This window comes from Podarcis gaigeae (genome assembly GCF_964106915.1).
Source record: "Podarcis gaigeae genome assembly, chromosome: 10".
Lineage (NCBI taxonomy): Eukaryota > Metazoa > Chordata > Lepidosauria > Squamata > Lacertidae > Podarcis > Podarcis gaigeae.
Window position 1 is genome coordinate 24567095 of NC_139686.1, and position 12660 is coordinate 24579754.

General features: G+C 44.5%; 1 protein-coding gene across 1 annotated transcript in view; it reads left to right on the forward strand.

Annotated features, from left to right (window-relative positions):
• The first annotated feature begins 10 nt into the window (after nucleotides 1–10).
• Nucleotides 11–12660, forward strand: part of TXNRD1 (thioredoxin reductase 1) — a 30400-nt gene continuing 17750 nt past the window's right edge. The window contains exons 1-6 of the mRNA XM_083700462.1: nucleotides 11–174; nucleotides 6266–6385; nucleotides 9910–9982; nucleotides 11316–11435; nucleotides 12148–12293; nucleotides 12498–12613. Coding sequence (XP_083556588.1) covers nucleotides 106–174; nucleotides 6266–6385; nucleotides 9910–9982; nucleotides 11316–11435; nucleotides 12148–12293; nucleotides 12498–12613 — 644 coding nt within the window. The 5' untranslated portion in view covers nucleotides 11–105. The remainder of the gene's footprint in view (nucleotides 175–6265; nucleotides 6386–9909; nucleotides 9983–11315; nucleotides 11436–12147; nucleotides 12294–12497; nucleotides 12614–12660) is intronic.

The window sequence follows — 12660 nt, forward strand, 5'->3', positions numbered from 1 at the left end:
TCGAAGCGTCATAAAAGGCGTTCCTCGCGCACGCGGCGTGCTTCTCCTTTCTTCCCCTTTGCAGAAGATGCGCCGCTGTTGAGAGTCGCGGTCCTGGAAGTCGCCATGGAGCCGTCGGTGCCGGTCGTCTTCGTCCGACAGAACCAGATCGGAGGCCAAGACAAGACTGGGAAGGTAGGAAACGGCTGGAAACAAAACAAAGCTCTCACCAGCGTCCTTAAACGCCCGTTTAAAGGAGTGCTCTAACCCTCCCCTACCCAGGAGTTAAAGGCCCATTGAAATCCATGGGGCTTGTTCGTGAGTAAACTTGCATGGGATCGTGCACTGAACTTGGCGGGCGGGAAGCTTGCTTCTGAGTAAACGTGCATGGGATTGCGCTGTAAGGCTTGGTTTCCCCCACAAAGAAGGGAAAGCCTCAAGCACCGTTTGCTTCGTTCTTCCTGTGTTTTGGTTTTAGATTTTCTCGCGGGCACTTCGAAGCATATGGGGCGGGAAAGAGGGAAGAGTGAACTCTTCCGATAACACTTGTTTTTTAAAAAGCAACGTGGCTTTGAAAGGGAGGCGTCATGATAGAATAGTGCATTGGAATGCCCCCCCCCCCGTGCTGTACGTAGTTTAAATTTAATATCCCTCTAAGTCCAGGCATAGGCAAACTCGGCCCTCCAGATGCTCTGGGACTACAACTCCCATCATCCCTGACCACTGGTCTTGTTAGCTAGGGATGATGGGATTTGTAGTCCTAGAACATCTGGCGGGTCGAGTTTGCCTATGCCTGCTCTCATCTGTGTGGTGTAGCAGTTAGAGTAGGGATTGGATGAGGACCTGGGCAGCCATGAAGCTCATTGGGTGACCTGCTGGGGCCAGGCATTGCCTAACTTATTTCCCAGGGTTGTTTTGAGGATAAAACGGGGAGGGAGGAACCATGCACTTTAAACCACTTTAAACTCCTTGGAGGAAAGGTGGGATATAAATTGCAGGAAATGGCCAAAGTACAGAGATCTGGCCAGGGAGTAGATAGATCTGTGCAGTAGTGAGCCCAGTTGGCAGTAAGTTCATTCCTGGCTTGCCTTGAGGTCAAGGGTAGGAGCATTTTCATCCAAGTCTTTAGGCCTGTTCAGGGTGAACACTTGAGGGCTTAGAGTGGAGAAGGGGTGTGCAGGTAAGCCGGGCCCTCGGAGTTCCTATTAACAAGAGATAATTTCTAGAAAATAATGGTTTGACTTTATTGCATATGCGTACAGAAAGGAACATGGCTATCGGCCACCAGCAACACATCTTTGTTTCTTTTTTTAGGGTGATTATGGCTTCAGTTGTGTTACATCTCATGTATTAATATGTTACTCGAGGGGTGGGTGGGAGGGAAGTTAATCTGTTCCTGTTCTGTATAATATCTGCAAATGACAAATAACCGGGTGTTTGTTTGTTTTTAAGTTTCTGTTAAGGCCAGTTTGGTTCAAACCTGCCTATATTCAGCACAAAGATCTGAAGGGGAATTCTGAGGCCACCCAGGCAACTGTGCTAGACTTCTTCCTGCAATTGGAAGCATTTGCGTTCCATGAGATTACAGATCAGTGAATGATAATTACCATATTTCCTATGCTTTGAACCCACGCTTTCCCCAAAGAAATTGAAGCACCATTTTGGTTTCACAATAACCTTGTGGGGTGCATCAGTCTGAGAGATGGTGATGCTCATTGAACTTCATAGCTGAGTAGAAATCTGAATCTAGATTTCTACATATGTTGCTGGCCTATAACTGATGGGAATTTGAGTCCTAAATTACATTGAGGGCCTCAGGCTGCTCACCCCTGTGACTTGCTTCTGCGCTGAAAGCTGTGAGTTCAAAAGTCATAGGTTAAAAGCATTCAGAAAGAAGCGTCATATTCCATTTGTGCCCACCATTCACCCAAAGAGTCAGCAATGCCAGTTTATTAATGGTATCAGTGTTCAGGATTTCCAAGCAACAAGTGCTTCAAGTGCCTTACAAGTAACAGGAGAGCACACACAATTTATTTTGCAATAAACATGTTTTAAAGTCACTTGAAAAGTATGCAAGGCAGCCCATATAAAAAGCAGCCCTTTTCACAGCAGTTTTCTCATAGGTATTTTTTGTTTGTGTCCCGAAACAAACAAAAACACAATCAAGTTTGGTCTGGAGCAAATGGTGCACCTCAGAGTAGGAGCTTCAACAGAAAAGGCCTTCCATATCCTCCCACATACTTCCCTTCTGACTTGAAAAGTATGGTGATCAAAGCACGAGGGCAAACGTGATCTTGTCCCATTTCCTGTTCCTGGTGTTTGCAGTGCTGTAGTGTAGTGTTCACTTAGGAGTACAGGAAGTAATCTGGGGAAAGGATTTCCTTTGGGACCTTCTCGCATTCTTCACTGGAAATCGTATGTGAGGACTTGCCAGTTCCTGCTGGTCCTGTGATACGCTAGGAGGTGATCAGAAATAGGACTTGTTCCATCTGTGGTGCCCCAGTTATTGGGATTCCTTCCCCAAAAGAAGCAGGCTTGTAGCTTAATCTGTTGGCTTTTAGATGCCAGTGCCAGGCAATTAGACGCCAGGCAAACTCTTAGTATCCCTGTCTTTTTAACTATTCATGCCCTTTTCTCCCTCTTGTGTAGCTCATTCTGCTGTTTCCTTTCAGTGCTTCTCATATTTCCATTTGTCTTATTATATTTGTATTGTTGCTTCTATCTAAGTATATGAAGAACCTTTCTGTTTCCTTGGTGTTTTCTGACGGTTAATATCAACAGCCAGAAAAGACCAAGGGAACACAAAGCTCCTTTATATGGTTGTGGAGGGTTTCCTTCCCATTCTGGTTGCTGTAGTTGCTGAAATGATGTGTGCTACTCCAGTGTGGTGTTTTTGTTTTGCAGGTATAATCTGTGACATGTCACGGACACAATAATAGTGCATTAGTGGTGGACTTACACTGGGCTGTCTGTACGACATTCTCTTTTTTTAAAAAAAGATGCTTCCTCAGTGCATTGGCAAAGCACACAGTTAAACTATGTAATTCATTTCCACCAGAGGCAGTGATAGCCACCAACTTGGATGGCTTCTGAAGAGGGTTAGACAAATTCATGGAGCATAAGGCTATCAGTGACTACAATCCAGAATGGCTATACTTTGCCTTCATGGTCTGAGGCAGTATGTTTCTGAATACCAGGTGCTGGGCATCGCAGGTGGGCAGAGTGCTTTCAGGCTTCCCCCAGGCATCTGGTTGGCCACAGTGAGAACAGGATGCTAGACTAAGATGGGCCACTGGCCTGATCCTGCTGGCTCTTCTTATGTTCTCATGCATTGCCATCTGGGAGGGCGAAAGTGGGACAAAACTGGGACATTTGTGGCATAAAAAGTTGCAGTATTTCAGTAGGAGGCTTCGGGAAATGAAGTTTTGTGTCAGGGACTGGTTGGATGCAGAGGAATGATGTGAGGAAGCAGCTGGGGAATCGCCAAGGGAAGAAGGCTTGGAGCCCAGGGACTGGTGGTGGGACCTCAATTGAGCGGTCAGAGGGAGAAGACTGGGAAGAGGTGATGTTGGAAGCTGAAGAGGTAACAGGGTTTAGTGAGCTGGGAGAGTCTGTGGCAGAGAGAAGTCTAGAATAAGAGGCAGAAGCTGAAGCAGGAGAGTGGGATTTTCATGGAGGAAGAACACAGAGAATGAGCTGCTCTGCTTATTAGGCCTGTGGAAATCAATCATCTTGCTAATGAAGAGTTAACTCCATCTTTGAGCTGTGTGATTACTGACCAGTAGGCCCATTTATAAGCCTAAGTTAATCATGTCTAACCACTTCAAAGGGTCTACTCTGAGTTGTACTGGCATTGAGTACAACCTATCTCTCCCCCTGCCTCCCAAAATAAAACCTTTTTGCAGGTGGGAACAGTATTGAGAGCACAAATCTCATGGCTGCCCAATTTAAAGGATATCTGGAGGGGATCTCTGGACATTTTTAACAGCTGCTAATTTCATGCTTTTATGCGTTTTATGAAGTGTTTTTAGATTCATACATAATAAATGGAAAACAGTGTGTGTGTGTGTGTGTGTGTGTGTATATATATATATATATGTATGTATATGTATATGTATATTTCTAATTAATAAATAAATACCCTGTTAAGAAGAGTGGAATAAATAAATAAATCAGAATGCTCTCATTTCCAAAAGTCAAGGCCCTCTGGAACTGCTCTAATTTGACTTATATCTGCTGTTGAGATCCTCTTGTACCACCGAGGTCAATGGTAGCAGAAACGTTTTATCCAGAGACGGGAGAGTTCTGCTCCTGGTGAAGTTTAGGCCTTGTGAATTTTTGATGCAATGACTTTAACCGGAGTGGAGAGATAGGGAATGTGTTTTGCCAACCCCAGCTGTCAAAATGCATTTGTGAAATTTAGATAATCATTACCGGAGGATAATGGCTGCTAATCATAGTTTACCGGTCCAATTCTTCTGGGCTGTGGCACGGTATGATTTGATTTTTATCTGTATTTCTGGAGCATACACCGAAACTGGTGTAGAGGAAATGCATGCATACAAAAGGGTAGGCTTTTGATTGGTTCTTCTAGGCTGTACTTATGCAAATCATTATTTGCAGCTGAACAGAGCTGTGCCTTTTCAGTTGACCAGTGGGGCTGCATCTCACATAATGATGGCTGCTTTTGCAACAAGCAGCTTGGTGCCTTGCCAAACCCTGCCCATCCTTTCCAGGAAAGCTGATCGGGCTTTTTTATGTGCATGCCAAAGAGATGGGTTCAGGGTTGCAGTAGGTACACTTGTCTCTGTGCCTTGTGTCTACAGCTATCAACCTGTGAGTGAAAGAGAGTTTCATGCAAATATGATCCCCATGCCAGTGAACAGGCAATTCTGGTTTGTTAATTATTTGGCGGCATGGATATTTACGAGAAGCGTAGCATTGGCTATAGAGACAGTGGGGCAGCAAAACTGCTATTTAAACAGGATGACTTTAACATTTTACAGGTTCTCTTTATAGTTTTGCAGGAGGAAGTTCTAAAATGAAATTAAGGCCCTAACTAGATGTGAGTTTCAGTCTTTCCTTGTGTCTTTATTTACTTATTTACTTAAGCAAAAGTAGTTGAGGGAGGTTATAAAAGGAGGTGGGGAGATGGGGCAGATTCAGTCCTTTCCTCTACTTCTGCCCCACTGTGGGGGGGAAGATTGATGTAAAGTTGTTACTGCACTTCTCATCACAACTGTGGGTGCTCCTAACCTTAGTAAAGCAAAGATTCCGATCAGATCTTAATATCTAAATATCTTTACCTTGTAGTAAACTGGGATTTCCTCTGGGATATTTTCAGTTTCTAGCAGAATTCCAGGCAAAAGGTGGACACCCCTTTTCCAGGATGCTTCCATTCACTTGACTATGAACTCTCACTTTTCATTTCATAGATTTCTAGGATTAGAGCAGGATAGAAGATAATCAAACCAGCCAGCTGCCCTATGGCCCAATCATCCATTGCTCAGTAACACCAGCCCCAAGTAACACACATAGCAAATTGTGGAAAGCGGAGAGTAGGAACAAGTTATTAAATTTTACAAAATGGGATGGCAGGTGTACCTAGTCATCTACAATACAGGAAACAAATTTCCTGCAGGAGAATTTTGATTCCAAATTTGATAATTCAGACAATGAGTGCTTCTTTTCTTACAATCTCTGCAGTTGCTAGTACATGATGGGGGAGGAGTTGGGGGGGCAAGGTAGTCAGTGATGTTTAAAGCGCCACTCCTGGATATAGTCATGGTTTTAACATTTGTAGCTTAGACGATTCGTTGTTGTTACTTTTGTAGGCCTCGTAATCACCACCGCAGTGTTATCAGCAAGGACAAACATCCGCAGTGGCTTAAGGAAAGAGATTGGGTTTATATAACTAACAATCACTACTGAGGTTTTTTCTCTTACCATATTAGCATCCCAAGTCTGTGATAACTCAGATTCTGGTCATCCCTGTGAATGGTTCAGTATGGTGCAGTAGGCAATTGGCTCTGCTTGGTGGACCTCAAGATGCTAGTAAAAAACAAAGTGGTCCACACCTGGTGTAGATAACACTGAGCTAGATGGTTCAGTGGTCTGTTTTGGTATAAGGCAGCTTCCATTGTTTTGCTAAACACTACCAGTGCACCTTATTCTCCACGTATGATTTCTTCCCCTTGCCATAATAATTTTTTCCTGTCATTTGATTCATAGTACCAAGCTATCCTGGGCTCATTTTAATGGACACATTTATTTTTCTCTTGTTTAGGTACACCATGAAAGAACCCTGAAAAAGCTTCTGGATGTGAATGGACAAGCACTGGTACCTTCTTATGACTACGACCTGATAGTTATTGGAGGGGGCTCAGGTGGACTTGCAGCTTCCAAGGTATGATAAGTAGAAGTGTGGTCATGAAAGCAATCTAGCCAACCAGAGCTTGGTCCTACTCCAAGAATGGATCCACTCTGAGCTGTAGGAGTGAGAATCCGGTGTCTGAAAAAGATTTTGCAATCCATTCTGTCCATATGCAAAATGGCCTTGTGCAGATACGATTTTCTGTGCACACTCTAACATTAGTATTGCAAAAGAATTGATGACAAATCCAGCTCCTTCCTCCTCTAGAGGCTTCTTGGATTTGCAAGGCAAATTCTAGCCTGGGAACATCACTGATCTGTTTTAGATCTACCTTCTAGAATGGACCTGGAACCCCCTTTTTCTGGAAACATTTCTACTCTTGACTAAAGACCAGGTTTTCCATCTGGAGTCCATTCTATCCCGTTGCTCTTAATAATTGGGCAGAGACTGTATCCCAGAATGGTGTACAGTCAGTCCCTCTTCCCAGGGAATTCTGGGAATTGTACCTCTGTGAGGGGAATAAGGCTTTCCTAACAATTCTTGGCACCCATAACAAACTACAATTTCCAGTAGTCTTTGGAGGAAGTCATGACTGTTTAAAGTGGTATGATACTGCTTTAAATGTATAGTGCAGATGGGGCCTCTATCTCTTTCCTCTTTTCTCTTCTTTACTTCCTTTGATGATCATCTCCAGGAATAATTAGATGGTGTTTATGCATCTTGGTCCTCCAAGAAGATGCTCCTGCCATTCTAGAGCTCTGATATACCTGGTGTGGTCAATGGCTTAAAAAACAGGCTGGTGATTAATTACACTGAAGTGTGAGTGCCTTATTTAAATTGTTGGGCTTTGCTCCTTTTGCAGACAAATGATGGTTCTGCAGTTGGGAGCACAAGTATGTAATGTACTGATGAATAGTGCCTGCCATCTAAAATATACCATGCTTAATCACCAGCTTGAGCACTAGAGTTCTTGATAATGAATTTGGGAAAAGGAGAAGAGAACAGCGGACAAGAAAAGGCCACCTATTTAGGGAGAAAGCAAGCAAATGTTTCATACCCATGTCAGCAAAGTAGTTAGTATGCTTTTTCTAGTTCCTACTGTGAGTTGAATTATAAAGCTGTAGCACTAGAGAGAGAATTATAGGAGTGTGAGAATCTGCCTGATATTGACCATCTAGCTTTACATTTTCTACTTCTGGCAGTGGCTCTCCAGGATTTCAGGCATGAGTCTTTTCCCAGAATCATAGATGACGGATTAAAACTGGCAACACTCAGGGAGGAAAGAAGTGGGAGAGCATTTCAGTGTCCCTGAACACTCTGCACCACATTTGAAGGCTTCCAAACTTGGAAAAAAGTTTCCAAGGAAGCTTCCTAATGAAGTTGAGTTAGAATTCATTTGCAGCTTTGACAGTATCAGTCAGAGTTGGTTGGGATCAGTTTGGCTTTTGCAGGCCTGGGCCAGCTCACTTACAGAAAGCAATTGTCTCCCTTTTGGTGTTTATATTTTATCAATTGGTTATCAGTAGGGAGTGGGTGTCACACACCCTTTCTGATCGGATCTTCTATTATTCGGATCTTGCATTTGCGTTCTGTACAGTGAAACGGCAACACCCTTCTGTTGCAGTAGGGAGCCTCCTGACTTCACTTTGTAGTAGCATTCCCCTGTGCTTGCCGCCGCGTCCTGCTGAGCCAGTGTGGTGTGGTTAAGAGCGGTAAACTCGTAATCTGGTGAATCGGGTTTGCTTCCCTGCTCCTTCACTTGCAGCTGCTGGGTGACCTTGGACTAGTCACACTTCTCTGAAGTCTCTGAGCCTCACTCACCTCACAGAGTGTTTGTTGTGGGGGAGGAAGGGAAAGGAGAATGTTAGCCACTTTGAGACTCCTTAGGGGGAGTGAAAGGCGGGATATCAAGTCCAAACTCCTCCTCTTCTACTTCTTCTTCTGTGCACAACTGAGCATAATCCTTCATGCACCTGACAAAGCAGTGCTCTGTCTCGGAAGAGTTTATGCTACAATAAATTTGTTAGTGCTGCGGTGACTCAAATGGCCATCCTTTTGGCATTTGGAACCCCTGACACACCCCAACCTCTTTTCAGCAGGGGATTCCACCCCCCTGGCATTTGGCTGCAGCAGCCATGACTGGGAGATGAGTTGTGCTGGCTCCAGGTGCAAAGGCCCATGTGGTGGGCCTGCTCCTGCATCTGGGTGCCTCCTGCTGGGCTTATCTGGTGGTGGTGGTGGTCAGTGGCGGGAGCAGTGCTGCTGTCTGTACCAACGATGAGAGCCACCCACCATCTTAGTTTCCCACAATTCCTTTGAGCAGGGCTATGTTGGGGCCATATCAGAAGAATAAAATGGCCGACAGTTGACATCCCCTGTGGTAAGTGACTTGGCTGCCCAGGGGAGACAGTGGTAGTGGACCCTGTCATGGAGCTGGTGTCCTGATAGCTGCCCATGAATGCTGGTGGGTGTTAGATTTGCCACTTCGATACACCCAGCCAGAATTGGAAGTTCAAAGCCAAAATACACCTTGTACTGTTGATAGTTTTTTAAAAAGCATGTTAGCCGCTTTGCTTTTTCTTCAAACTAAAGCTGTGGGAACCTGGCAATGAAGGTGTTCTTCAGTCTGCATTGGTGCCTAGGGCCAGTTTTCTGTCCCAGAATCCTGCCCCACACAACTAGTTTCCCTTTTAGGCACAAATTGTACTCCGGGGAGGGGTGGTGTTGCGGGTTCATTGAGCAACTGTTTCCCAATCCAGGAGCACATCAGAGCCCAGGAGCCAGCTAAAGCATGCTTTAAGAAAAGTGTGAATAATGTAACATGTGATTTGGCTCATACTCAGTTCTGCGGCGCAGCCAGGGTCTGGGGACTCATCCTTGCATTTAGTGTATTCACCCATAATGATCTGCTTTGGAATGCTTAAGATGCAGGCCATGGCTGGGGGCGAAGGCCGGGTTTCACATGCCAGGAACGCTTGACAAACACCTCACATGTTGCATGGCAATAAAGCTAATTTTAAGAAGTATCATCATTTAAAATGCCCTGTGATCCAGTCTTGAGGGCCATCCACATAATGGGATCCAACCCATCATTTGACCGAGTTGTGGGAATTTGAGCAGCCAAATTATCCTTCAGCGTTTAATTAAAGTTTGTGTCGTTACATTCACCCTTCCCTTCCTCCTTTTGCGCCTGTGGCATTCAGCTAAGTGGTGTTTTTCTCGTGACTGTAGTAATTGTCGTGAAAAATCCAATCTTGCCTTTTCGTCATGAAAGATGGCAGGATTGAAGGAAGTTGTCCTGGAAAGCCCCTCCCAAGAATGTGCTAAACGACTTCAGGCAAATTCAAAATGTGTTGGACCATTTGTTTTTTCCGGTTATAACAGGACGTTTGATTGCCACATCAATTTGTAACCCACTTGGGGAGAAAGATTGCCCCTTGTGAACACTAGATATTGATCCCCCAAATTCATAATAAAGCAGTTATTTTTTTACAACTTGGCCACCATTACTTAGAGTACAGATTTTCAGCTGTGGTATTTTTTTGTTTGATTTCCAGGAAGCTGCCAAACTTGGCAAGAAGGTCTTAGTTCTGGATTTTGTTGTCCCTACTCCTTTGGGAACAAGATGGGGTAAGTAAATGGTTCTCAGCCTTCGCTACTTTAGGGAAACTAGTGTGGCATAGTTCTTGGAGTGTTTGACTAGGACCTGGGAGACCAGGGTTCAAATCCCCACTCAGCCCTGAGGCTCACTGTGTGACCTTGAGCAAGTCACCTACCTCACAGGGCTGTTGTGAGCATAAAATAAGGGAAGGGGATAAGTGGAGGAAAGATGGCATAGGAATCTAATAACAGTGATAATTATTATTGTATTATTATAAAGACATCCATTCAAAGCTGACATTTTCTTCCAATCTTGGACACCATAGTACATGTTGAATTGTTTCTCCCCTGTCCTAACCCTTGAACATGATTGCCTATAGAATCAGGGCACATAACATATAAAGTACTACTTCGTACAGTGCACAAGTCAGCTTTTCGCCCTTCAATATATATTAAGAATAATTGTCGCCCTTTGTAGCTATCTGTTGATTTGATATTTTGATGGGTAAAGACTGAAATAGAAATGTTTAATTTTGGCAGCAGTACCATTTTTACTGCTGAGAAATAAATAAATCAGCGCATAGGATCACAGTTTCCCTGCGGCTAGCATGCTCACTTGGGGAAGTGACATTTGGGTCTTGTTGCAGCAGCTACAGAGTCCTTTGCCTTCCATTTTCTTTGTCTGAAAATCAGGAGGACGCTTCATCCACTGGCTAGTGCAGCCCTGGCTTTTGTGGAATGAATGTTGGAAGTTGCCTTATACTGAGTTAGACCATCGGTCCATTTAGGTCAGCCTTGCCTACACTGACAGGCAGTGGCTCTCCAGGCTTTCAGGATTGAACCTGGCACCTTCCCCATGCAAAGCAGACGATCTCCTCATGAGACATGGCTCTTTTCTATCTTGCTGGAGTTTGGGGGCAACAGGGATCATCCATGTATTTCCCTTCAGCCAGAGTGTCCCTGGCTGCTGCTTCTGAAGGGTAAGGGAAGACAAAATTGGGCCTAGTTTCCCCCTGAAAAATTGGGCGGCCTTGTTGCACCAGTCACATAGGCTCCAAAACCACCTTGCTTGTCACTGGCTTTCATATCTGCCTACCTGCCCACTCCCAGTATATACACTGAAGAAATAAAAGTCCAGATCAATAACGTTTTTCCAGTTGCCCTGGGGAAGGCAGGACTCTGCTGTTGTAGAGGAAGGACTGGATGCTCTGACAGAATGGGCCAACTTCCCTGTTTAAACAGCCAATGACCTATGGACCAAAAGTTATACAGCTGGTCAATTTGAATGCCATACTGAATGACTGGGTGGTCCTGCCATAACGAGTTGCTGTATGAAGCTCATTAGGTTGCCTTTCTTTTGCAGGTCTCGGAGGAACCTGCGTCAATGTAGGATGCATTCCAAAGAAGCTGATGCACCAGACGGCTTTGCTTGGGCAAGCCATAAAGGATGCGCCCAAGTTTGGGTGGCAGCTGGATGACAAAGGTATAGACAGAGAATCCCACGTTGTCTGTTGTCTGTGTAATCTGTGCTGCTCTTAGGAAGTTTAACCTGAGTGGAGGGTGTAGAGAGACCATTGGTGGGGAACAGGATTCAAAGGGATGGAGGTCTGCTTTACACACACACACACACACACACACACACACACACACACACACCAAAATTTATACACTATTTTGGGATTCCCAGATAGCTTTCCCCCAACCTGGTGCCTTACAGATTTATTTTTTTATCCCTGGCCATAAGCCACATTCGCTGTGGCTGAAAGGTGCTGTAGTTAAAACTAGGTTGAGGAAGGCTGTTCTAGAAGTTTTTATTGTGATTACATATTTTATCTGCCTAAAACCTGGAGACACCAAGTGGAGTATCAGAAAACTGATCAGATGTTCATATTAGCAGTGATAATAGCAAAGCAAATGTGGGTTCTATGTGTATAAGACCTTCCTTTCTAAAGGATGATTTCAGAGCATTATGTTGCAACACCTGCAAAATACGCTGGACCACACTCACCCACATTGTTAATCTGTGCAGTGTCGGCAAAACTCCACAAAGCTTGGGGAATTGAATTAATTATAAATAGGAGAGACACAGCCGTGCATCAGGTGTGTCTGTTATTGCATAGCATGCTAATGGAAAATGAAAGCCTTGGGAAGCTGAGGAGTGAACTGCCATCTAACTTTTGTTTTTAAATCCTCAGCCATAAATCACAGCTGGGATACTATGGTTGAAGCAGTTCAGAATTATATTGGCTCTCTGAACTGGGGCTACAGGGTTTCCCTCCGAGAGAATAAAGTCACATACGAAAACGCTTATGGAGAGTTTGTCGGGCCGCACAAAATTAAGGTAATGGAAATTGCCGCCTTTATCCTTCTTTTCCTGGGGAAGGTTGGGTGGTCTGCTTCAAATGAAGAAATCCTGCTAGATCTGGCTGCTAGCCCAGAGCATTTGGCATCTAGCAACATCTCCCATCCTCCTCTGGCTTAACGGAATGAGAGCTCACAGCCACAGGCTTTTACAGTTAAAAATTGCTGGCATTTTTATTTACAGGCAACAAATAACAAAGGAGTTCAGAAGTTTTACACAGCAGAAAGATTTCTGATTGCCACTGGAGAGAGGCCCCGTTATCTGGGCATCCCTGGAGACGAAGAATATTGCATCACCAGGTGAGATAACCCATTAAAATGTGTCTTAATGTATGTCCTGGGGGAAG